Source organism: Balaenoptera borealis (genome assembly GCF_965194805.1).
Source record: "Balaenoptera borealis genome assembly, chromosome: 10".
NCBI lineage: Eukaryota > Metazoa > Chordata > Mammalia > Artiodactyla > Balaenopteridae > Balaenoptera > Balaenoptera borealis.
Window position 1 is genome coordinate 94,796,352 of NC_138874.1, and position 27,284 is coordinate 94,823,635.

The window sequence follows — 27,284 nt, forward strand, 5'->3', positions numbered from 1 at the left end:
TTCTTCCTTCTTCTCCTTTCCCACTCTTTAGTTTTTGTTTTCTGAAATTCTGGGATGTTATAGAAAAGACAGAGCCTGGCTTGGGAAGATTTCAGCCAATTAATTGACCTCATAATGTCTACCTGTATAAAGGAAATAGGCTATGTGATATCTCAAAGAGAAAAACTTACATAAGTGTAGGAAGACTATATAAGCTTGACTCCTTGCAATATCTTTTCTAGCCCTTTCTCAGTTCGTCTTTTACAAAACCATATTAAACTCACAGTACACAAGAAACAGGGACATTTGTGAAAGAGGAAGCAGGGCAGGTGTTTTGATAGTAAGTTTTAACATTTGTCTTTAAGGTTTCCATGGGTAGCGTTTCCTTTTTCTGTGAAGCTCTGGCATCCTGATCTAGAACTCAACATAGACTGTCTCTGTTTTAGCTTTTTATCTGTTATTATATTAACTGGGAGTATTCGAACGCTCCCAAATTTTATACTCCAGGATGACAATTCAAATCCATATCAGTTCTTTTTTTATTGCTGCACTTATTATCTTTGCCTTTTTATCCCCCAGCAAAACTAGGAGAGGAAAGACAATGAACTTCTGTTTTGCAGGGTCAAGTGGGCATCCCAAGAACTTCTTCCCTTCCTTTTAAATTGTAAAAGCTAAAACATGAAGATAAGACTTGTAGCTGCTTAATGGTCAAATCTCTGGCACAAAACACGTTGACTTTGTGGTCTCCACAGGTGGTCTTCTCTACAAAGTCATCCCTGCTGAGGGCAACAAGAAGAATTTCAGTGTTCTATCCCCGGTCGATTCTGACCAGGTATCCCATGTGGCAACCCTGACACTTCCTGAACAGCCTCCGGTTTACATATAAACTGTTGCCATGGTCAGTCACCCTAAGTCCTCTAAGATATTAGACTGATACAGGCATCTGTGCCTCTAGTTCAGCAGGGACAGGTAATATGCATTGAGTACTTAGGATGTGTCAGGTATAGGGCTAAAACTCTTTACATGCCATGGTAGATTCATTCCTCGTGATAACGTGTTATTAGGTAGCATTAATGTCTCCATTTTCCAGAAGAAAAAATTAGGAAGGCTAAATTACCTGTTCAAGGTCACCAAACCAGCAAATGGCAGAAGCAGGATTCAAACACAAGTCTGGGATCCCAACCAATGTGCTATAATGCTTAAAAACCAGAAGAGTCTTCTTTGAAAATATGTAATTGGAAACTTATCAAGCCCAGCTCCTTTATTATATTTGAAAAACCAGTCTCAGAGAGTCAGGCCTACTGATTCTTCTTGTTTGTGTGGTCTAGATCTAGACATGGTCTTTGTCCCATGCTTTTCTAACTCACCACCTTTTCTCTGCCTTACTAGCATTCCCCATAGGCAGTGAAGGCCCCAAGAAGTCTCTTGGCAGGACTGGTGAAAGTGGCAGTTGATTTGTCAGTATTTTTTGGCCAATAGTGCGCTGGCAACCTCAGTACACGTCTTCCCTCCAACACCGGCCCTACAAGCACACGCGTGCACACACACACACACACACACACACACACACACACACATCCCTCATACAAAGAGAGAGAGAGCAATATTGGCTTCACATCAACTATCTTATCCCAAATCTATTCTTGGTAAAGCCATTTTGGGGCTATGTTAGGGGCCCAATAAAAAATTTCATGGGCAAATCTGTTTCAAAGAGGTTCAGCCTCAGCAGGAGTGTTGTGTTAAGCATTAGACCCACTCTTTCTAGAAACAGGCAAATAAAACTGCATATTGCATTAATATCCCAGAGCCTCTAGGACATAAAATGAGCAAACACCAGTTTGACAAACACTAAATTCAACATCAAACAGTCTAGCAGAGGACATGGCTTGCTGATAGGTGTCTTGTTCTAAATGCTGAACACAGGTTTGATTCTGACACATAGTGTAGTGCCTTAGCAGAGCGCTTTCAGAAAATGAACTCAAGATGACAGAGGCGACATAACCTGCCATGGAGAAGCCATCCTGACACTTAAAGCTGCATCCTAATGAGACCCATGGCTATTTATTGACTCTTATGCCCTGGTAGTCAGAAGCCTGTTTCTTTGTTCTTAAAGAAGAAGTATGATCTTTAAAGGAATTATGTAGGTGGAGAGGAAGAGAAAGGCCTAACAACGTCAAGACTTATTTCAAATAATCTGAATAGAATTAATGAGCAAAGAAATCGGAAAAGTTAATTGTGCATCATAACACTCAGCTGTTCCCTCTCATTTTTTAAGGAAGAGGAAACAATGCAAGGGCTACGTGAGAAATAACTAACGTATGCCTATAAAGATGGTCACTTCTCTTGGCTTGGACAGATTCTTCACATCGTACTGGACCCAGCAAGTTCCTCTAGCTGGAAAAGCTTCTAAATGTCACTTCCTATGAGGGCAGCAGCTCTCGTGTAAGCTGAATTTATTTCCATTATAGTCCCTCTTATTCACCAATTTCAATAGCAGCACTATTCACTCCTGTGCAACAATAGAGCATTGATTTCTCAGGGCTGGGAAATTGACATGAACCCTACCAGAGAAAGATCTGCCTTGTTGGTGGGCATCTTATCCGGGAAATTGGGAACTGAATGACCTGGGATCCATTCCCTTCCATAGAGAGGTTTGGAAACCTCACATAGTCTGCGGGACCAGCATAAACTTTGCAGTCGGATAAACTTGGGTTCAAATTCCAGCTCCACCATTTACTTGCTGTGTGTCTTTGAGTATGTTGTATAAGTTCCCTATGCCTCAATTTCTCCTCTGACCATAAAACAGAAAGCTGGTACATACAGAAGAATAGTGCTTGGTATTTAATAAATGCTCAAAAAACATTATATTATCAATACTTTTACCTTGTAGGGTACTAATAATAGTTTTAACAATAATAACAGTAATAATTATTGTGGATATTGAATAGTGTTGTGGATCTAAAGCACTCATCACATGATAAATATTGGAAAATATTAGTTTCTGCTTCTCTCCTCAGATTACCTATGCCCACTTATGAATTCTAGAGACATTACAAGTTTTCTTCTATCTATGGAAGACGCAGGCTCAATATGACTCAAGGCCCTCTGGTTCCATTTTGGGGGGCACATTTCTCTCTCTCCTACGGGGCAAGTCATCATCCAGAAGCAAGGAGAAGTGAAAAAAATATAGGATATGTCAGTTTAGACTTGGTTACGGCAGGCATGGGAACAAGTCAGAAGAGACAGATGTGTTTAACGGCCAATGCATTTGTCCAAAGGAATCATTTTCACTGGCCAGGAGCCCAATTAAACCTGTAAAATGGAAATCCAGAAAATCAGATTAACGAGCCAGTCATTGGTCAGGAAGAGGCCCAGCTAATTCTGTGTTTAGCATGACGGATGGTCCCAGAGCAAATAATTGGATGACATCCATCAAATGTAAAATAAAAGGTGTCACTGAAAGGGAAAGTAGTAATAATCTCTGGGATTTACAGTGCCAGCACATTTGCTTGTAAGGAAGAGAAAAGTTCATCAAAATAGATTAATAGCCGCTAAACTTTATTCCTTCCTTGTGTGATTGCCAGAGAACCACACAAATGATAGCGGAGAGGCGGCAAAGGCACTAGGCTGGTATCATTCCAGCACAGGGAGTGCTAAGGGGGAATGCTAGAACCCCTATTTGGAGACAAGTCCCTGTGACCAGCGGGGACTGGGCAGGGATGGAGTTCTTCTCTACAGCAGCCGTGTAGTCACTAAACAATGGAGAAAATCGAATTCAGAGGCTCTCTGGTTAAGCGAATGAATCACAATTCATTGTTCAGTCAGTAAGTATTGACTTCCTGCCCTATGCCTGCCGTTTTGGAGATGTGCTCATTCCTAGTTAAATTTTTAAGCATAGGCTGGAGCTGTACACTGGCTGGGACAATGAAAGGCTGTATGATGTTGGGCAAATTAGTGACCTTTCTCAGCCTCATTGTCCTGACCTGTAGAGCATATATATACATATATATATATATATATATATATATATCTCCTCTACCTGTCAGGAATATATATATGTATATGTATATATATAAGTGCAAATGAAGTATGGTTTATAAACTGCTTACTGTAGCATCTTCCACGTAATATGTTTTCTCACTGCACGGTAATTACTATTCCTCTGGTTTTTATTACGTCACTTCTCTTCTAAGAAGACATCATTTTTAAGATGCAGTGTCAATGTCATGGCAGATGCTCTGGGAATATGAAGAAACACAAACGTATACACACAAGTCAATTACAGAGATTTACAAAAATTTTTTTAAAGATGTTGGAATTAAGGAAATGTTACAATTGTTGACACGAGTAAGATGAATAGAGGATTTGTCTCAGTCACAGGAGGAGGAGAACAGGTTTAGAGCCAATCTTTACTAGGTTCATATTTGTCTTATCTTGGGCAAGTCATTCCATATCTTATAGACTCTGCAGTGTTGTCAGTGGGATTAGACTAGATAATTTATGTAAGGGAGGTTCTGGAGCATGGTAGATGAACCCAATTGATGACAGTTTTATCATTGTTTTTATCATGATGCATCCCCTAATCGCCTGCCGTGAGACCAGCATTACTTAGTAATCAAGAAGTTACACCCTTATAATAAGACGTGGAGGGATCATTATAGGTATATGTACACCACAGGAGTAAATGTTGAAAGTGCTATAGAAATGGAAATAACGAAATTCAGGAGATGAGAGGAGGGAGAAGTTATAATGAATTGGTGGCGTCCACAACCCTTCCGTGAACTCCGGGGCCTTACACTGAGGTTTAAAGTATCAGCTGGATTTCTGCAGTACAGAGAGTGGACAGCCAGGACAGAGGCAGAGCTGCGGGAGCCAGCTTGATGTCGCTGGGGGATGCTATGGCATCAGAGGTACTGGGGAACCTCTGGGCTCCTTGGGCTTCGTGCAGCCCTTTAATGTTTTAGATTATTCCATGGTAGTTCTGAAGTGTAATTCCATCTTCATGCTTTATTTAAGCAGAAACTCTCCCAGGTTGTGTGTGTGAGCTTGTGTGTGTGTGTGTGTGAAAAAGAGAGAGAGAGAATCTGTGCTTGCACAGAGCCATACAGGCATGGCTGGGCTGAGTTCCAGAGTCAGGTCAGCGGGACCCTATCAAGGGGACCACTCTGTTCTCCTTTGGCCCTTGGTAAGTTAGAAACCCCAAGGGGCCCTGCCTTGCCCTGTGGTGCTGATAAGAAGCCTGGTGGTGCTGTCATCTTGTGCCCTGCGGAGGTGACCGGGTCTTCGGGGGAAATGCTTCTTTTAATTGCTGACCTCTGGCCAGCATTAGTAACGGGATTCTGACACTGGTCTAATTCACTAAGGGTGAGGTTGGTGAAATTCAGGATGTTCTGTGGAGAGCTGATTTTCAAGCACATGATAGGTGACCAGAGGATATATTTGGGGGTTTAAAAACTTTATCACTGGGTAAAGGGTCTTCTTGGGTGGGGGTGATGCAAATGATTTAGAACTGTGTCAGAGGTGGTGGTCATACAACATTGTGAAGGTTCTAAATGCCACCGAATTGTACACTTTAAAATGGTTAATTTGATGTTATTATGAATTTTGCCTTAATTTTAAAAAGACTTTATTATCACTGTAAACACAAAATTCAGGGCAGTAGCTACATCTCAGAGGGAGGCAGGGGTCAGGACAGGTGAGGAGCACAGAGGCATAGAGGTGCATGTCAGTTGGCACTGAAGTTCTTGTTCTGTGCTGCTCCAGGTGTGGCCCCCAGACCAGCAACATCAGCATCATCTAGAACTTATTAGAAAAGACAATTCTTGGACCTCATCCCAGACTGATTGAATCAGAGGCTCTGTGGGTGGGGCCCAGCAGTCTGAGTTTTAACAAGCTTTCTGGGCGATTCTGATGCATGCTGAAGTTTAAAAACTACTGATCTAGTTCTTGGGTTTGCAGGTACATTTACATGTGTTGGTTTTATAATTAAAATAAAACCAAATTAAAGAAGCAAATAAATAGGATCATGCCAGGACTAATGGTGACTGTGCTTAGAACCAAGGGTTATATTTTAATCTGATTCTATATAGTTGAGATATATTTAAAAAAGAAAAACAAAAGACTTCTCAGCAACTCATTGGTCTTAATCTGTCAACACCCCACCTCTAAGCCAACATGGAACAATATAGATTCAGAACAGATGTCTTATAAAAAAAAAAAAAAAGTCTTGGAATACGAGATAAGAATGATTCTCATTAGAAAATAGAGATGTAAGGATAGCAGTGACCATCAGGGGGAAACCAGTCTCTCCTCTTGGTTCACAGCCTAAGACTTTGCACCAAGTTTTTTCCAAGGTTCTGCCTTCACGCTGACTTGAACATCTGTTCTACCTGGCAGCTTGTGGTGCCTGCTTTGTGGGCTTGCACTCTGCGCAGGTCGAGGGAGAGCCATGGGAAATGCCACCTCTTGGAGTGAGGAGCGATGGGTGGCTTTCAGTAGAGATGTTATACCCCTCCTGCTCCCAGCAGCCGCTGTGGATGGGCACTAGGGTTGGACCAGGGTCAGGGGACTGGCCTGTCTTCAGCAGGAGCCTGGGCTTCCAGTGATTGCTTCCTCAGCACAACAGCCTGCTTGCGACTGTCCTCCTGTTATTTCCTCTGAGCAGGCTATGTTGTCTTCTCCTGTGAATATTAATTTCCCCTGAGTTAGGATAATTGGGCCAAGAGCAGCCATCTGCAGAGCTATGCCATGTTGGTGAGACTTTCCAGCAAGCCCAGGCCAGGGGACCATCTCTTGGAGTGGTTTCCAGGTTCCTCCAAGAATCCATCTGTTGCCAAGTGAGGTTTCAGATGTTGACTCCCCCTGCCATGAGCTAGTAGAACTGAGACTCAGACCTAAGATTTCTGACTTTCAAATCCAGAGTTCTTTCTCTGACTTTTGATACCTTTAATTAACTAGCACATGGAAAGAATCAGTAAATATCTGCTCAATGCGTGGGTTTGTAAATAGGAAGGAAAAAAGTTGTGCTCAGAGAGGAAGTGAAATTCATTTCAAAGTAATAAGGCTTTGAGCAACAGTAATTGTTCAGATACAAAACATTTTCTTTGACAATCATGTCATCGTTGCAGTGGATTAAAAGCTGTTGAAAAAAAAAAGAATATATAGATCATGGGTACAGCAGACATCAGTAGCTTCTCTGTTTTCAGTTGAAAATATTTATTAAGTGTGTATGTATTCAGAGCACCGTGACAGAGTACAGAGCCCCTGCTCTCACAGACATTGCCAGCCACAGGGAAAGACTGTTGGAATTGCTGACTTATTGTCTAAGTGCTGTGTCACAGGAGCAACTCAGGGCACTGTGGGGTTGGAGGATCGAAGCCAACAGGGAGTATTCCCTAAAAGGTTGTCACAAACCTACTGTGGCTGTTGATGGAGGGGCTACTGCTTTCCACCTTGTGCCGTGATCCGTAGCCCCATCTGACCTTTTGTGTTTTCCCCACGATACAGGTAACAAGTGGTGGAAGAGCCAGCTACTACGTGTCTTACCGAAGAGAAGCCTTCACTCAGATAAAGCTGCCCAAGTACTCGCTGCCCAAGGTACGCACCTCCTGCTCCCCTGGGTCCTGCCAGATAAAGCAGTGGGGAGAGGCTGCCCTGTTGGGCTGCAGAAGGTTTGATCCCTGCCTGGGAGACAGCTGGCATTCAGCCTGACTTACCACTGCGGGGTTTAGCCTCTGCTGGTGTCGCTGAATCTGGGTTCTGTGTTCCCCTCTCAGCAGGGTACACGGGCAAGAGCTTTGATTTCCTATGATTCAAACATCCGATATGATCTTGGGTCATTTCCCAGGACTGGTAATGAAAGGAACACTAGCTTTGCAATCTCTCCTGAGGGCCCCTCCCTTTCACAAGGGCCTTATTGACCAGTAGAGGGCCAGGCTTAGAATGGTCCAGGCAGAAGCCATAGATAGATAGATAGATAGGTAGATAGATGCGGACAGGTTAGTCTCATAGCTTTCTTGCTTCTCTCTACCTTTTAATGCTAAATATAAATGCACTGCCTGTGCTTCCTCTCCCTTCTGCCACTATGAGTAATTAAAAAGGAATAATTTACTATAATATTAATATCAAATCATGGCATTTTAACTCTTGTATTGGAAAATCATAAAACTTACTCTGTGGACCTCATCCCTTGTGAACAATGGCTTCTGGGAGGAGACAGATCTTAGAACGTTGGTGTGAATGTGGGAGGGCTTTAGTTGCATCACCTATTAAGGCTGCAAAGAAGCAAAGTCTCAGGTTGGACATGTATCAAATGTAATGTTACAAAGACTTGGATCTCTTAAGTTGGTGCTAGGAAACATATCATGAAAGACGAAATGAGTACAGAGGTAGAAGGGATTATGGGATAAGAAGGTGGATAACATCTACCCCTGGTTGCTTTTATACATTCACCTATTCATGTAAGCATGCACATACCCATTCATTCATTTGTTCCTTCGTTTGTTCACCCATCGATCTATTCTTTCTTCCATTTAAGTTTTTACTCTGTGCCAGGCACTGAACTAAGCTCTGTGGTTAGAGTGGTAAATAAGATACAAACGTTCCCTGCCTTCATGGAGCTTGTATTCTGGTAGAGGAGAGACACTGAACAAGCAACTGTGGGTGTAGGGAGTATTATAGGTACAGAAGTTCAAGGGCCATTGTGACATGATAGTTGGAGCTCACCAAATATGGGTAGAGAAGACGAGTTTCCTAAAGAAAGTGATGCTTAAGATGATTCAAGACAGATACGGAGTTAACCCTGCAAGCGAGTGTTCGGGAAGCTGGTAGAAAATACATATACTGGCCCGATTTTAAGAGAGAGTATGGTTCATTTAACAAACTGGAAAACCATATTGAGAGACTGGCTTCCACAGAGAGAGGTGGAGAGGCTGACGAGGTTCGCAGGGACCATGGGAAGTAGCCTCAGGGGCCGTGGGCATTAATTTCTCATTTTCTCTAATGTCTCTGTGATTGGCTTTATAGGCCCATTGTCTAGGACTACGCTTGCAGGATGTACCCATCAGATATTCTAAACCCAAGCAGGAAAGAGGTATCCCTGCCTGCAGAAGATGAGGAAGCGGAAGTTCACGATCATGTTCTTTCTAAAGGAGAATGACCCTTAGCAGTAGCCTGGTGATTTCCATGTATTGGCCCAGGAAAAGAGTTTCAGGAACTTTCCAAGCCACATTCTCCATGTAGGGCCTATTTTGCCTCTTGTATGTATGCCTGTTGTATGTATTTTTAAACCTCTCAGGAAAGCAAACAGTTTGCTCCCCTGGACAATGTGCCTGCAGGTGGGGATAAATGAAGCCTGGCATCAGTCACAACCCTAGAACACTCCATCAGTGATTGGCAACCCCATGGCAATTTACTGTGGTAGAGTACCCTCCGTGCAGCGCCTTTGATAGAACTTCATCCAGAACAGCTTCTCATTGGCATGAGGGCTGTCGTGAAGATAGCTGGATGGTTATCGATCCCTTTCATTCGTCGGCATTGGCCGGGTTTTCATAGCCTGGGCCGAGGAGGTGAGGACAGAGTGGGTGGAGGGAGACTGGTTCTTTCCATCGTTTAAAAATGGAAATGGCTTTTAAGCAAGTTGTTGCCGTTCCACGTTGTGGTGCAGTTGCTGCTGGGCATCTTGCTTAGAAACAGAAACACGGCAGATCTGCCCATCATCACGGCCCCCCCACCTCTACTCCCAGCTGACTGTTCAGAATACACTCCCCTGGGGCACTCCGTGGCTTCCGAGTGTTTTGCAGGGAAGGAGATGAAGGCCATTAATAAAGAGTGACGTTATTAAGAGCAGCAGCCTTGTGCTGAGTCCTCAGTAACCCAGCCCCTGGGCATCGGGCGGGCGCTGAGTCTCAGGCCGATGGCCGTGTAAAGCACGCACCTGTGGAGGGCTTGGAGACAGATGACAGAAGCCATGGCAGCCTCGGGAAAAGGAGATGGAGCTCAAGAGCAGAAACCCAGGGCTTTCATTCCAGCTCTGCCTGCTGCTCATCTGTGAGCCCAGGTCTTCGCATCTGTAGAATGGGCATCATAACACCATTCCATCTGGCAAAGTTGTAAGGATGCAGCAAATGGCTCGTTGCTGGTAAAGTGTAAAGTGCTGGGCAAGTCTAAGCAGTGATTGTGTTCCAGGGGAAATACTACTGACGCTCTTAACCTGTTGGGTGAGTTCCTCGTGGGGTCGTGTCCCAGGCTGCTCCTGCTCTCAGAGCTTGCCGGCCTCACTGGACCCCTCTGAGTCTGATAGACCTCCTCTTGCCTCTTAGATTCTGGACTTGTTCTTAACTCGCTACTCTGTCATTTCTGCAAGAGAAAAAATTGTTTCCTGTTGGTTGGTTTGTTTCTGTACGGAACTCAGTTTGGCGGTAACAATGTTGAGCTTGACTTGAGCCCCAAGCTCCTGGAAACAGCAACATTTAAGAAATCCCCCCACCCTTTTGTGTTCCTGGATATGGCTTACTGCGAAGACCACCCCCCCTTCTCTTAAATGTGCCCCGTATTTACCTCTGGCAAGACCAGGTTCCTGTTCTTTGTCTCATAAATGATTCGCTGAACTGTTTGTCCCCACTGACCAATCTGGACAAAATGCCTGCTAATTTGACTGGACCAGACTTAAGTCTGGCTTTTCTCCTTATGAGAATCGCTTGACCCTAAGGAAAACCATTTCCTGTTTAACTACTCACCCCACTCCCCGCAGTTCATGCTAGCCTTGCTTTACTTCTCCCAATACGAGTAATTCTTTTCTGCCTTCACTCTGAGGTGCTTGCAGATACTTTGATCAGAGTGTTCTCCCTATTCCAATAGTCTTTTCCAATCAACTCTCTCCTTACCTGAGGCTGGGTTTGTTTTTGACAGTAGAATACAGTTAATCCCACTTTGAATAATGAAAGAGAACAGGGGGAAATATGTTTTAGGTAATTTATTATAATGATAATGACAAGGATGTTAACCTTTCCTTAATTTCCTTAGGAAAATTGTCCTTAATTTTTACATTTCCCCGAATACTGATTTATCCTTCCTTGCTGTGCCATGGCCTCACTTCTTAAAGGGTTATCTGTAGTTTTAACCTCTTTTCTCACTTTCGATTCACTCTTGAACCTACTGCTAGCTGCCCTCAGCTCTCCCACATCCATCTCTCCACTGTCCCATTAAAAATCTGCTAGCCATTGTAACCAATGGCCACCTGCATGCCAAATCCAATTAGACATCTCTACATCTTTATCTTTTGGTTTTTGTTTTTTTTTTTAACTCTCTGGAGCATCTGACACTGTTGGGGGAAAAAAAAAAATCTGCACTTGATACTCTTCCCTTTGACAGTGTTTTTCTCCTGATTTCCTTTTCTGGATCCCCTTCCCTTGCCATCCTTAAAGTGGCGATGTTCCTAAACTCCCGTTGCATTCTTCATGGTTCCTGAGTGACCTCATCCCTTCTCTTCACACTGATGACTCCTATATCCACAGCCCCCGCAGATATCTCTCCATTAAACTCTGAACTATATCGTTAACTGCCTAATCGAGGTACATTCCCTTAAAGAACACGTTTAACAGCTGAGCTCAGAGTCTCTACCTTTTGACCCTTATATCTCCTCCTTTTATTTACTTACTCCATTTATTTACTCAATGAACTATTGTTGGATGTCTACCATGTGCTAGATACTCTGGTAAGCACTAAAAATAAAGTGACAAATAAGAGAGACATAGTGTCTGCCATCTGAGAACTCATTATAGTCTAATGAGAGAGGCAGATATCACACAAATAATTATGGAAGTGATTGTTCATTTTGATTGTAATGAATACTCTAAATAAAAAGCAGAAAATTTTGTAATTCAGGTATCTGAGATATTCAAGATATGTCCTTCTCCCTTCTGTAGATTCTACCTCCTTAATATCTCACAAGTTCATTTCATAGAGTTCTCATAGAGAATCTGCTTCTTCAGTTCAGGCCCTTGTGCATTACTGCCTGGATGGTTGCAATGACCTTTTAAGCCTTCTCCCTTCCTTCTAACATTGCCCCATTTAAATCCCCTCTTCACAATGCTTCCATATTGGATATTATCATGTAATGAACTTGATCATCTTCAACAAAATCTATGCATTAATTAACCAACTCTAATCCTCCCTTTCTCCTGCTTCAAATCTTGTGGCAGTTTTGTACTTCCTTCAGGGTAGAACTTCGGTGTGCCATACAGAACCCCTTATGATGTGGCCACTGTCTATCCTCACCTCCCTCAGAGGAAAATTGACTTCAGGTTATTCCAAGTTCCATACATTCCCTTGAATACTCCACCTGTCTCTCACCTGTAAGCCTTTGTTCACCATTTTCAGTATGTCTATTGTAGTCCTTAGTCAAGTTCACGAAAGGCCACCTGAGTCTGTGATGTCTCCACCAGCAGATGGGCATATTCTTGAGGTCAGGTTCTACGTTTTGTTCCTGTCTGTATTTATATATGGTGTTTGGCCCATGGCAAATGCTTAATAACATAGGTGTTTCTGTAATGAATGAAGTTACATTAGGCCCGAATTACAAGAAAATGTTTCAATAACACGGAAATATTTTTACACTGTTCACCTAGGAAGTCAGAGGTTAGATTTTCAAAAAGCAACCATGATTCTCCCTAGTGACTGTATTGGGAGGATGTAGGGGGAGTGTTATTTATAATTGTTTTACTAAGGAAGTGACACATGCCTTGGAGTTAAATTAGGGTAGCAAGATGAAAGAAATAAGCTTTATTGTCATTCAGATTCCTATTGGACCATTTTTAACTAATGATGCTTTTCTTTGTCCTAGAAGGCTTAATAGTCTCATTATTGGTTGACCCCTATTCAAATCTAAGACCTATTAGGAGAGAGGGCACATAGTTCAGAGTTATTCAAAAAGTGATTCCCTAGATTGCATGCACTAGAATCATCTGGAGGGCTTGCTCAGGTGGTAGAATCTAAGGCTCCACAACCAGACATAATGAATCAGAATCTCAGGTATTGGGACCCATGAGTTGGCATGCTATTAGGATCTCCAGGTAATTTTGATACACACCGAATTATACCCCCACTGGTAAGGAGTTTAGCCTCTTTATTCAGATAGTCTTAGGTTCAAATCTTAGTAATATAATTTATTAGCTAAGTGACTTTGGTAAATTAAGGATTTCTCAAGTGGACATCCCATAATTCTATATACTAGAGAGTAGTCTGTCATCCTAGAGCCTGGAGTACCTGCTCACCAGGTAACATAGTGCCAGTGCGGGTCTAAACTAAGATGCACTCACAGCAAATCTGGCTGCCTCTAATCCTGACCATGCCCCAGGGTTTTAAGGTGTTTTTTCCCCCTCACTTCTTTTACATTAGTTTAGTCTAAAATAACTTAGCGCATTCATTTTTATGACCAAAAACATCTGGGGAAAGCCAGGCATTTCTGTTGCATTTTTAACAGGTTAAGTGAATTTAATCCATATTTCCTGCAGCTGCTATTTCCCCTCCTACTGGGTTCTTGGGCTTTCATTCCACACCACACAACGTGTGACTTCATCACATGGTTTTTAAGAGTAAGCCTTATTTCCATTTTCAAGCACCTCAGCAGGAACCTGTAATTCTACAAGGTGTGAAAGCACAAATGAGCAAGTGAGGTCTTAGTCAAGGTGACCTAGGGAGTCCAAGGCTAGAGGCTGAGATCTGACAGAGAATCTCCAATAAAAGATCCAGAACTCACTTTCTCACTTTTGCCTCCTCCCAGCTGTCCAGATGAGTTTGCTTTTTTGTACAATCGGCCTGGAGGAGCTCTCCATGGTTCTGACATTAGAGACATTGCTGCCTCCTTTTTTTTGTTGAAACCATTTCTGGGAAAGGTTGTCAAATAAGGTGAAGGCTAGATCCACCCTAGTTATTTACTTACTGTCACTCCACTTGCCTGTGTCCCTATTACCAGTGTTTTTTGCCACAGTGACAAGGGTGCCTCTCTTTTTGCTTTCCTGGGATGATATTACTCTTTGGCATATACACCTGTATAGTTATACATTTTTAAAATTACTCTTATTTAGTCCAATATCTATCCAGGCTAACATTTCTTCCTGACAGTGTAAGTTCCTTAGGTAATGACTTGAGTTTGTGGTAATCTTTGTACAATGCCTAGCCACATATGCAAACTGGCTTTTAAAAATGATTTTGAATTCTGAACTATTAGATTTGATTTTAGAAATGACCCAGTCCAGGAATACAAACTAAAGTGGCTTCAGGAACCAAGAAGTTAACATTAATATATAAGGGCAGATCATAGGTATGTAGGGCTAAGCCTCCAATGAGTGCTGACTCTACCTAAAATACTACATTTTCAGGTATTTGATAGAGGTTATGGTCAAACCAAACAATTGTGATTCATATTCATTTCATGGGTCATTGGTTTGCAACTTCTGATTTAGAGGCTGTATATACAAATAGTTAGAAGCTAACAATTAGGTTAGAGTCATATCACAGAGGTTCAAAACATGGTTTGGCTACTTAACGAGTTATGTAATCTGAAGCAAGTTGGTAAACCTCTGCGTGCCTTAGTTTGCTCCTCAGTAAAACAGGAATAATCATACTACCTCCATTGTAGAATTATTGGATTTTTTAATTGAAATAATACATTTAGATGACTTAGAATGTGCCCAAATGTTAGCTATTTTTATTGGTAGCCCAACCTCTTCACTCTTTCAGTGAGAAAATGGAAGCTCAGGGAAACTGATGCATCCAATATCATACAGCTGACTTATAGCAGAGCTTATATTATGACCCAGAACACTAAATTCTAGAGTGAGTATCCTTTCCTGTATATCTGTGGTTTTCAAACATTACTGTATTAGCAGCAGAACGCCCCTCACCTTTTACTCCTAAAATATTACACAGAACTCAAGGACATAACAGATCTCAGTAGTGCCTCTCTGTTTACAACAGAGTTGGAAGCCCAGAGCCCCACCCATCGGCTATGCCTCTGTGCCACCCTTCTTGCAATCCCTATCTGAAGATTCCAAAGAAAGGCGTGAAAACCGTTACCCTAAAAAGTTTGAAATCATAAATGAAGATCTAATGAAGGGATAGGACCTGTCATTTTTGCACGTGTGGGTTTCCCCTTGCAAGGTTGTATGTCTCCGTTAGCAAAGACCAACTTTCAGTTATAAAAATAAAAAATGAAAGTGGATAAATCCCTTGAAGCCATGGAAAATCATACCCACCAAAGCCCCTTACACCCATCTTACTGTCACTTAGCAAGTAACAGAAATCATGAAGCTCATAATTTATAGCTTTGGCCCGACACGGAATTGTTTAACCTTGCCTATAACTCAAGCTTTTTCTCAACCGTTTCATAAGTCATGGTAATTACTCTGGGTCTCAGTGGGCAAGGAGATATGAAGATCTGCTGCCTTACAGGCCTTCCATCTTCTTACAGGACATGCACATCATTAGTACCAATGAGAACCAAGTGTTCGCAGCTGTCCAAGAATGGAACCAGAATGACACGTACAACCTCTACATCTCAGACACACGTGGGATCTACTTCACCCTGGCCATGGAGAACATTAAGAGCAGCAGAGGTCTGATGGGAAACATCATTATTGAATTGTATGAGGTATGTAGCCAAGGTTTCATGAGTTTTAACAGTATGAACACAAGCATTGGAGTCAGATGGTCCTGAATTCAGATCTCAGCTGTACACTTAGCAGTTGTAACTTTGGGCAAGGGACTTACCTTCTCAATTCCCTCACCTGTAAAATGGGGATAAAATATTGATCTAATGAGATTGTTGTGAGAATGAGGGATAATGTTTGTAAAGCATCTAGTGTGGTGGTTGACTCAATAAGCCTTCAACAAATGGGAGCTAAAGTCAATGTCTTATGTGTATGAGCAGGATTACAACCCAGAAGTGAAGGTACTTGACTTCAGTGATCTCTTAAGTACGTTTTTCAAATCTGTGCTTCTTTTTGTGAGATCTGGGTGGAGGGATTAGTGCTATTTATATACCTTAAATTATTTGGAAAATCATGTTTTATGAACAACTTTATAGGAGAGGAAAGCACATATCACTGATAGGAGTGAGGGTTTCCCTGAAATGCCGCCAGATGCCAACACCTGTGCATAGAGAAGAACTGGCCGTGACTTACATCTTTTTTTCAATATGATCACCTTTATTGAGTTTCCACTTATACTGAATGTTTTTAATGTGACCACCAGTTAAAGAATAATTTATCTAGGAAACCAAGTGATTCCATTTAGGGACTAGATTTAAAAAAAAAAAAAAACTAATTGTTTCAGTGACCCTAATGATACACTGCTTGTTTATACCTCTAGTGTGTGATCTTTCGCAGTGAAAGAACTTGACTGACCACTTCAACTAGATGGATTGATTTGAGCAAAGGAGGCATGTCTCATTATCCAACATTTACTAGTGACCTGTGGTCGGACCCACACAGGCTGCACTGGTGGAGGTCATTCATTCACAGCAGGACAAGTTTCCTGTTGTGGGCGGTAGCCTCAGATGGTATGGGTGAGCTACTCCATCGTGAGTTTTCCTTTTCGAGGAGCGGGAGTGGCTATCAGAGCAGAGAGATCAGCGCATGGGCTTCTGCTTGACAGGGGTCTCTTCTGAGCAGTGCATGTCAAAGTTCCAGCATCCCTACTCTGGTATCTAAGTTGGCTGCTCAGTTACTAAGAGTGGTGGAAACATGTAAGATTCCAGTTATTCTATTAGGTAGAAGGCATGGGGTGAATGCAAGTACATTAAAAAGAAGGAGAGAAGTGAATGTCAGGGTAGAAATACGCTGATTTTCTAGGACGTAGACAAGTGCTGAAATAATTCCCTTAGCAACAAGGTCCCAGCTTCGGAAATGACCTAGGTTTCTTCCTAAAGCTGTAAAGACTAGTAGAGATGACTAGGGGTGTAAATGGCTTTGGGAAGCTTACATTTTCATGCCTCTAATCACACCAGGAGGCAGAAATATACCTTTGTTATTGGGCAGTAAATCACATCTGTGGGAAGGTTTGGATGAATGTTCCCAGGACTGAGGCCATTCCTGTTTGCACAAGTAAGCCTGTAGAGGTAAGAGGATTATTCATGCTCCTGTGGTCAGAGCCCAGTAGGAGAGGTGGACATTGCTGCAGATGACCTTTCAGCTGAGAAATTCCTGTTTCTCTGACTCTGTTGATATGGTGGGTGAGTTTGCCACTGTGCAGTTCCTTTCCTAAAACAGGGTGCCTGAAACTCCTTGGTCATTTAGAACAGTGAGACATTCTGATCTGAAGTGGCACATGAATCAAAATGAAGAATGTGCCAAGATACATGTAATTTTTTTTTGTCTTGCTGATGTCAGTCTTTTTTGGAGAAAAAAATACATGGTGTCATCACACCTACAGAGAAGCAAGATACACCAGGCAAGGCAACTTCCCTAGAACCAATTTTGTTGACCTTGTTCTCCATTCATTTTTACCAAGGTTGATCATGCCCCTGCATTGTGTTCCAGCCCATGAGGAAAGCAGGAAAGATAAGGGTTCTTACCCTCAGGGAGCTTACAGTCTAGTTTGTTGGACTTTGAAGGGGTCAATAAACAAAGTTCCTCTTTTACCTGCCCAAGAATGAAACCATTTGAGACAGAAACAAAGGGTGAGACAAAAGGAGATCAAATGTCAACTTTATGGCTTTGAAAAGCATGTAGGAGGAAATGGTCTTGCTAATACTGCTCCCCAGAATTGAACTCATCCATCCAGTCACAGGCAGAAATAGTGAATCAAAAGCTCTCCCGTGGAACACGGGGAGAGGGAAGGGTAAGCTGGGACAAAATAAGAGAGTGGCATGGACATATATACACTACCAAATGTAAAATCGATAGCTAGTGGGAAGTGGAGCTCAGCTCGGCGCTTTGTGCCCTCCTAGAGGGGTGGGATAGGGAGGGTGGGAGGGAGGTGCATGAGGGAGGGGATATGGGGATATATGTATATGTATAGCTGATCCACTTTGTTATAAAAACAGAAACTAACACACCATTGTAAAGCAATTATACTCCAATAAAGATGTTAAAAAAAATAAAAAGCTCTCCCATGGAAGCCTGTCTCTGTAACACCACAGCACTGTGGTGCAGAGGATGTGATCTTTGCAGGCAGATCCCCAAAATAGTTGAGTTAGGGATGTGCTGTAAAAGACCAGTTCTTTTTCTCAATGTTACCAATCCGATTATCAGTACTTTTGCCCTGGGGAGGAAGAGGTGAAGAAGTGGAAGGCATTCCAAATGTCAAGAATGACATAAGCCAAGAGTTCGGCAGACAGTGTAGATTTGTAAGTCCGTGAGCTAGCCAGTCTAATTGCGTAGAATAGATGGTTGTCAGGTACAAGAATGAGTGCTGCATAAGTAGTTGGAGTTCAGGTTCTAGAAGGCATTTAATACCAAGGTAATAAATTATATCCTGACACTATCTAGACCATGACCACATTGAAGGTTTTTAGAGGGTGATGCTGTTTTGCACCTGGGTATACATTCTGTGATTTGGAGATTAAGCCCAATTTAATTGGTCTCTAGGGGTCATTAGACTTTAACCTTCTTCACTGGAGATTCTCATAGAAACTGAGATTGTGTACCATATGGCCAGTTAGCAAAGAGACTATAATTTTTGTGGACTCTGAATGCCCTTGAGTAATACAGCTGGAAAAAACAGTGAGCTTTCGTGTTCAATTCAGCGAAAGTAACACACTTTCATGAAATGTATTTTGCTTGATGAGGCTTGTACATGAGACTCAAAATCTACTGGAAAGACGTAAGTGACTCTAGTAGGGTATTGATCACAGTCTAACTTGTATTAGAGGTGCGATTCCTGCATGTTATGGGATCACTAAGAGGAAAATTAATTCTAACTTGATGAATTTGGGGAGACTTGCAGATGAGTAGGTTTAAATGATGAACTGCTAGAGCATGGGAGAAAGGCATGCCTGGTAAAGTCCAGCATAAGAAGAGAACCAGAGTCTGATGAGTAGAGGTCCATTTTCCTAGAATGTCGAATGACCTTGGAGAATAGTGGGGATAAAGACTATGAAGATGCTAGTAAAGAGCTTGACTGAAGAGTCGGGCATTTATTCTCTGGGCTGGTATTTCTCTCTGTTTTCCCTTACATCTAGCAAATGATAATTGTACGCACGAGGTAGTCCCTATGCCAAGTTAATGTAAAGCCTTATATTACAATGTGACAGGGTGGTATATCTGTTTTCCCTTGTCTGAAATGTCTGAGATGCCTTTAGTTAACACAGATGTGAGGTGGCTCGAGCTGACCACAGCTGCTTAAAGCTACTGGTGTGTCATTCTGTCTTCCACATGGACCTCTCAAACCTCTTCTTGACATTGGAAAGGGGACAAAGAAAGTGAGAATTTATTTGAGAAGTTCACCTTGTAGGTCTTGGCACTGAGAGACCTTGGAGATCAAGGGGATCAACCCCACCCAACTCCCTAAAATCTAAGGCGAGGCATTGTTCATTTCCTTGTCTGTTGGAGCAGTTGCCTGCTGAAGAGGGAGCGTGTTGTGCTCTGTCCAATCCCTTCATCAGAGTGCAGTCTTGTCATGGCTGTAATTACATAATCAGGGGAGAAAATAATTCTTGAAGGCCAAATAATGATCTCTTCTTTAAGGTAACAGAGCCATTCCATCAAAACAAGGCTAGTGTTGACAATGAATGCAGTTCATTATGTGTGTTCACCATTATTCTTATGACACTCTTTTCATATAGAGCTCTGTAGTGGTTTTTTCACATCTCTATCTATAAACTGCATTTCTTCCTAGATGTTCTCCACTGATAAGTCAGGTAACAAATGTTCTCTGCAACACTTTAAGTTATATTGTAGAAACATTCTCTGAGCTGCTGCATTTTCTTCAATGTTTTCCTGGATTAAACATCCAACTTGTAACTCTGTATAATAATAACAACAGCATACCATGTAATGCCTTAAACTGACACTGTCGAGTAAATATATAACAAGCTACACGTGCACTTTAAAATCAAGAGAAAAAAGTAAAAAAAAGTAAAAAGAAACAGGTGAAATTAATTGTAATATTATATTTTATTTAACCAAAATATCCAAAATACTGTCATTTAAGTATATGCTCAATATGAAAAATTACTAATGAAATACTTTATATTTTTTGTCATACTAAGTCTACAGTATCCTGGGTATATTTTACACTTCTCAAGCATCTCAATTCATATGCTACATTTTCACCAGAAATACTTGATCAGCATTTATATTTCATAAAATTTACAGTAGAAAAGGTAGATTCACATACCCAAGTTATTCCAAGCATACTTAAAAGTTTGCCAATAACTGGATCAGGTATCAGTTTTTTTAAATTTCAGTTTAAATTGGTTAAAATTAAATAAAATTAAAAGTCAGTTTCTTAGTCCCACTAGCCCCATTTCAAGTTCTCAGTAGCCCTATGTGGCTAGTGGCTATGGTATTGGACAGCACAACCCTTAACGATATATATACTCTTTCTTATTTATCTATTACAATAACTCCTTGTAGTAGATACCATTCCCTATTGTGCCTATGAGAGTACAGAGATGCAGAGAGTTTGGTAACTTGGCTCAGATCACACAGCTAGTAAAGGGTGATGCTGTGTTTGAACCAACCCGTGTCAATTTGACCAAAAAGCCCAGGCTCTTCCTATTATACATTTTTTTTCACATTCATTTTTTTTATTGAGGTATAATTTATGTACAGTAAAATTTACCCTTTTTGGTTATACTCTTTTTGGTTCTATGAGTTTTGACAGAGGTATGTGCATCTACCACCATAATCGAGATATACAACATTGAACATATAAGGTGTTGTCTCACGACATTCCCTCTTATGGCCCTTTTGTAGTCATCTTCCTCCCACCAAAAGTCACTGGCAAACCAGTCTGATTTCACTCTGTCCCTCCAGTTTTATTTTTTCTACATTTTCATATGAATGCAAAAAACGGAGTCTTTTGAGTCTAGCTTCTTTCCCATAGTACATTGAGATTCACGCATGTTGTTGAATATCAAGAGATGTTCCTTTCTTTCTACTGCTGAGTAATACTGCATTGCCTGGGTGTATCCTCGTTTGTTTATTCATTCACCAGTTGAAGGTCATTCAAGGTGTTTCCAGTTCTGTGGGATCATGAATAAAATTTCTATAAACATTTATGTGAACATAAGTGTTTCTTTCTCGTGGGTAAATACGTAGGAGTAGAATTGCTAGATTGAATCTCAGTGTAGGTTTATAAAAAGCCACCAAACCATTTCTTAAGTGGCAGTATCATTTTGTATCCCCACCAGAGATGTATGCGAGTTCTAGTTGCTTCACATCTTTAACAACAGTTGGTATTATCAGTTTTGTGTGTGTGTGAGTGTATGTGTGCACACACGTGTGTTTAGACATTCTTTTAGGGTCCTAGTGGCACCTCGTTAGTTTCGTTTAAATTTCCTAATGACTAACTATCATGAGCTCACTATACTTGGATGGATAAAATGAAACTCTGAGCCATCCTTAGTGTTCTGGCCTCTTTGCTCATCTTATTGATGTTTTATTGCTTTCTGTGTCTCTAGTGCCTGCCCTCCACCCACTGCTTTATCATGACCTTAGATTACCCTTCTTTGGACAGATGGGACGGCTACTTATAGACCCCGTGAGGACATTTTCCCCAACTGACCTTCATCGGCCCCTCACCACAGGTCCAACTCTAGGGACAGCCCAAGGCAAACCATGGTAATTGCTTTTCTCAGCAGAGCCCTGGCTTCCTTGTCCTGAGGGCATGGGGGTGAGCGACAGATGATTATGCCACCTGGACTCAGTGCTCTGCCAAGGGGCTGCTGTCAGTGTCCCTTTGCACCTCAAATTGATTCCCAGAGGGAAAGTGGGTCATGCAGGCCTGGGACCTTGTACTACCCTCTTCTTTGGGGACCACCTTACAAGCTGGTACCTTTCTCCTTGAACTCTTGGGGCCAACAGCAGCAGCTATGCTGCTGATTTCAAACCACAGTGGGAAGAAGCATGTTTAAGTTGATCAGATTCCAAATACCTCCATGGATGGAGAAGAGTTAAAATGTGTGTCTCATTCCCCAGTTCCTTTACATTGCATGTAGTGAAGGTAAGTAGTGTTTCATGGAACTTTTGTGTCAGATATATATGTAGCTATGTGTGTACACATACGTGCATATATGGGTATGAGTCCGCTAGGTGCCAACAGAAATGTATTTCATACTTGGGTTGCAATTGAAAAGTTTGAAAGCTATTGGCCTAGGATACAGAAAACAAAGTGCCCTCCAAACTTATAGTCCATTTACACAAGAGATGGAGCCAAGAAGCAACTCAGCAATAATGTAAGGGCTTTGAACAATCCAAATCCAAATGGGAAGTGTGTTATCTTTTGTTTTTTGTTTTTTTTTTCCAGACAGGCAGACAGGACTGAGATTGCTTTGGCATTATGTGCAACTGCAGGAGAAACACCTTCAGAGGTGCAGATGGGTTCCTTCAAAATCTCCTCTTCTATATATTTTCAGTCTCCATTCTCCTGATTTTGCTCTCAGACTATGTGAGGCACACAGAAAATAGCCATCTGAGTGGTGGAGTTCTTAGTGGGAATATGGTAATATAATATTGGCATATTATATTTTCCAGACATGCTCATCCAGAAGAACACAAGAAGCAGCTAAGTGGCTCGTAATTCGTGCTAGAATGTATCGAGCTAGGAGGCAGGGGACTGTGACAGACAGGAGTCTGATTCTGACCTGTATATGTTCTAGAAATTCGATATCAAGGCCCTGGGTACGCGTTGGGGGCGGGCGGCTGGCTTAGGGGGGAGAGTTCTATGGAATCATTATCTGGTGATCCATCAGAAAAGACACCAGCTCTATGTCTAAAGAGAATAACAAAAGGCCTCCATCAGGCAGAAGGTTCTAAGGAAACACAGATTCCATTTTCTGTGAGGAATTATTGGTAATTGGGTTTGAGAGAAACAACTTCGCAGTTGGTTTTAAAGACCGAGGTGATCTGAGGGCCTCACAGCCCTTGGATGGGTGTGTAAGGTGCCGGCCTTCCTGAAATGGCACTGACTTTAAGCAGCTAGGGCAGGGAGGGTACCTCTGGGGAAGGGCATTACTCTGACAACACTGCCCCTCTCCCCACCTTGGCTTCTGTCCTTACCCACCCTCTGTTCACATTAGGAATCTAATCAGTTCCATCGCTGGCCTTTTGTCAAATCCCCCTGGTGGTGTCCTTCCCAGATAGCACTGTTCTCCTCCTGACATCCTCTGTCCATTTTTGTTGTTGTTTCTTGTTTTGTATTTGGGTTGGCATTCTCTATTCTCTTTCAAGGACAGTCAGGTTACTTTAAAAAAAAAAAAAAAAAAAAGCACTTCTCATTTCATCAGGTAAATTATGTCATTTAAAAAAAGAACTCACTTCTGTGGAATTCCTTCCCTTTGTTCCCACTGGCATCCTCTCAGAACTGCAGTAAACCTCAATTCATGATGACCCTCAAATAATGGGGATAAGTACAGTTAAAATTTTGAGGTATCTGAGTGTAATCCAGAAAACCTGCCATTCTACCTCTTATTTATATATAAATATTTAAACAATTTGAATTAGCTTTCCTTTGGAAAATCCTGGAACTTGAACCAGAAGTCAAGGGAATGTTTCTTTGACATAGATTGCTGTCATTCTAAATATCTCTTCTTATTGCCCAGATGTAGGCCTAGAAGAAATAAAAGTGAGTCACATCTGTACTTACTCTCGAACGCTTCTGGATCATAAATGTCCTCATTCTCTAGCTACTTGTTTTGTGGTGGTGCTCTTCTTCCTTCAGAATATCAAGGGTATGCAAATCCCGATACATCGGAACTCTGGCAAGAGTGCTCTACATTATCTGTTGTATCCTTTGCCAGCTGACTGAGGAAAAAAAAGGAAGGGAAGGGCTCTTTCAAAGTGACCATTGGCTGAGACCCAAGATAATATGGGAATTATCCAAAGTCACACTGTGAGCTGGTGGCACAGCCAGTGATAGGGGCCACGTCGCCAAGCTGGGTCACCTGCCCTGAAATATCCACCTCACTATTAATCAGGACATCTGGACTTCTGCCATTACAGAGTATACCTTGATGCCTTGAAAACCTGTCAACAAGCCCTCCTGAGCAAAATCCCATGTTCTCTGTTTTTATTTATTTATTTTAAATTTTTATTGAAGTATAGTTGATTTACAATGTTTCAAGTGTACAGCAAAGTGATTCAGTTATACATATATATGTATGTATATATACATATATATATTCTTTTTCAGATTCTTTTCCATTATAGGTTATTACAAGATACTGAATATAGTTCCCTGTGCTACACAGCAGGTCTTTGTTGTTTATCTATTTTATATATAGTAGCCTGTATCTGTTAATCCCAAATGTTCTCTAGAAGGAGTAACTCCTTCAGTTGTTATCAACCACTCCAACCCCAGAGGGAATGTTGATAGTTAATTAAGGATAAAGTCCTCTGAACAAAGTACAGAGACCTGTAGAGTAGGGCAAAGCAGATGAATAATAGGGGAATGGGGTGTCTGGTTTGCGGGGGTGGAGGGAGCAGAGATGAACTTAAACTCCTTTTGGAGACCACGTGGCATGTGACATTTCTCACCATGTTCCTCCTCTTTTCCTCTGTTGTACCCCCAACATGCTGTGGAAAATGCTGGGGCTTCTCCCAGGGCCTCTCCAAAACTATAGGGATTTTGGCCCAACATGGTTCTCCATCTCTCGCCCTTTTTCCTAGGTAGCAGGTATCAAAGGGATATTCCTGGCAAACAAGAAGGTGGATGGCCAAGTGAAGACATACATCACTTACAACAAGGGCAGGGATTGGCGCCTCCTGCAAGCTCCAGACGTGGACCTGAGAGGAAGCCCAGTACACTGCCTGCTGGTCAGTCCCCTGGTCTCATGTGAGACCACAGGGCAGGCTGGTTACCTGGGGATGCTCCACCGGGGGCTTTCTTCCATCCAGGAGGGCTTAGGATCTTGGCTGGTGCTGAGCAGGGATTTCCTACAGGTCCCAGGGCATTGACCTGTGGACCCAGACTGCCATATCACTTGGATGGAAAGTTCAGTTGAATTCCACAAACCTTTACTGAGAATATACTATGTGCTCCAACTCCTAGGAAGATAAAGAAACATAAGAGAAAGAGCCTGTGCCCAAGGGTCCCAGACAGAGCTCAGTAGTGGTAAATACCTATTAGCTGATGCTGGTATGATAACAGTGCTTGATGACAAGTGCTTGATGGTGGGCAAGGTAAGCAAAATTTGCCTTGGAAGCCCAAGGAATGTCAGGCTGGTATGTCCACATGGGACAGAGTTAATCTCTCAGCATTCCCAGGGTTCCAGCTGTATGGAATATTGGGGTAGGCACCATGGAGGTGCAACTCCATGTGAGGAGGGAAGACAGATAATTAACAGTGAAATTCACAACTCTCGGTGCCCTCTTAAAGAGGACCTATTTGAGAAAATTTTCTAAGGTCCCAGAAATGGTTATGTTTCCCCTTCGCAAAAAAGGTTGCCTTTTGCCACTTACTGAATATTCTAGACATTATGTTAAAAACTGGGAATATAGTGGTAAATAGGATTAACAGGGCCTTTCCCCTCTTGTAGTTTTCAGTCCAGCTCCTTGCTTCTGATTTGCGGTACTAGGAAGGTCAGAGACAGATGCCTGCCTACATGCAAGAACTGGTCACAGCAAGAATTTTTTTTCCCCAAACCTTACCCATGGATTCATCTTATTGTATTAACCTAATTTTCTCCTTTCCTTGATTTCACAATTCATTTATTTTTATTATATGGTGTCTATAAATCCCTAATCCTTTTAAAGAAACTCAAAAAGGGATAAATAAGTAAATGAATAAAGAACACAAACTTATATGAGTTTCAAATAATGGCTTCAGACATTTTAAGTAAAATTCAGAGTAAAATTATAAACAGGAACCAAATACATAAAGCAGAAACAGGGACCATCTGGTTGAAGAAGAGGGTAGAGGGCCTGAGACTGTCTCACTTAACTTCCCTGCTTCACTGCTCCCAGTGACCCATTAGAGCTCCAAGAAGCAGAGCATGATGGCCAAGGTCAGAGATGGGAGAAGATCAGTGTCATCCTGTGGGAAGGAATGGTCTGGGAGGCTTCATAAGGCTGACCATGAACTGGACCTTGATGGATGGGGTAGGGGTGAGGAAGAGAGGGGAAGCCTACAATTGTGACAGGAACAGGGACAGGAAGGGGCCTATGAATGGTGCTCAGGGCAGCTTCCGATGTGAACATATCAGCTGTTCAGGGAGAGATGACTTGTGCCCCAAACTAAGTGAGTGGCTCACATCCAATCCTTACTGTCTCTGGAAGCTGAACACCTGGGAGCCCCATATCTGGTGGGGCAGGGGGTGCATGTCAGGAGTTTCCTGGAACGAAGCTACTTTCTCCTCCTCTGTTTTAGCCCTTCTGCTCCCTGCACCTACACTTGCAGATCTCCGAAAATCCGTATTCCTCAGGGAGGATCTCCAGCAAGGAGACGGCTCCAGGGCTCGTGGTGGCCACAGGTAAGGAAGACGTTCCCTGGGCTTCTTCCTCACTGAGGGCTTCTGGAATATGTTATGACCTCTTTGGAATCATTTTGAGCATCAGATAAAAGCTATGGGCACTCTTCCCAGAAAATAGGCAAGATCTGTGGGACTCCAAGGCCAATCTAATAACCCAGTAAAAGAGCTCCAGACACTTGCAACTTTTGGTAAATGCAACATCTCACATGGTCACAGGGCAACAGCCTGTGCTTAGTAAGAGGCCAGAGTGCCTCTCCAAGTAAACTGATAGATCAGAAAGGTTGTTTGTAATAGGGAATTCTTACTTTAAGAAAACGTGATATATGAACTTTCTAGCTCACCAAGTATAAGTCGGGGTAGTTTTCTTTTTACACAGAGGATTCTTTACAAAGGGTTTCACCCCAGAGCTGTTTTTAATCAGGAGGTCTCTGGTGCATGTAAAGGTTTGCTTACACGTGATTAACCACTTGGCTGAGAGCCTGGGGGAAAGGGCAGAAAAACTCCAGTTTGTATTGTTGGAACCACTGTCCACTGAACATCTATCAGAAATGAAGATAAAACAACTCCGAGATGAAAATGGAAGTCTCTGGGGGAAAGTGCTCTCATTAGCATGCATTTGATTTCCACACACCTTTTCAGGAATACATTGATGGCATAAAGCAAGGCAGGCCTC

General features: G+C 42.2%; 1 protein-coding gene across 4 annotated transcripts in view; it reads left to right on the forward strand.

The window, feature by feature from the left end:
* SORCS3 (sortilin related VPS10 domain containing receptor 3) overlaps positions 1-27,284 on the forward strand; it is a 584,946-nt gene that overhangs the window by 466,367 nt on the left and 91,295 nt on the right. For all 4 annotated transcript variants that reach the window (XM_082408251.1, XM_082408252.1, XM_082408253.1 and 1 more), the window contains exons 8-11: positions 7,486-7,575; positions 15,449-15,628; positions 24,810-24,956; positions 26,509-26,611. In XM_082408251.1, coding sequence (XP_082264377.1) covers positions 7,486-7,575; positions 15,449-15,628; positions 24,810-24,956; positions 26,509-26,611 — 520 coding nt within the window. The remainder of the gene's footprint in view (positions 1-7,485; positions 7,576-15,448; positions 15,629-24,809; positions 24,957-26,508; positions 26,612-27,284) is intronic.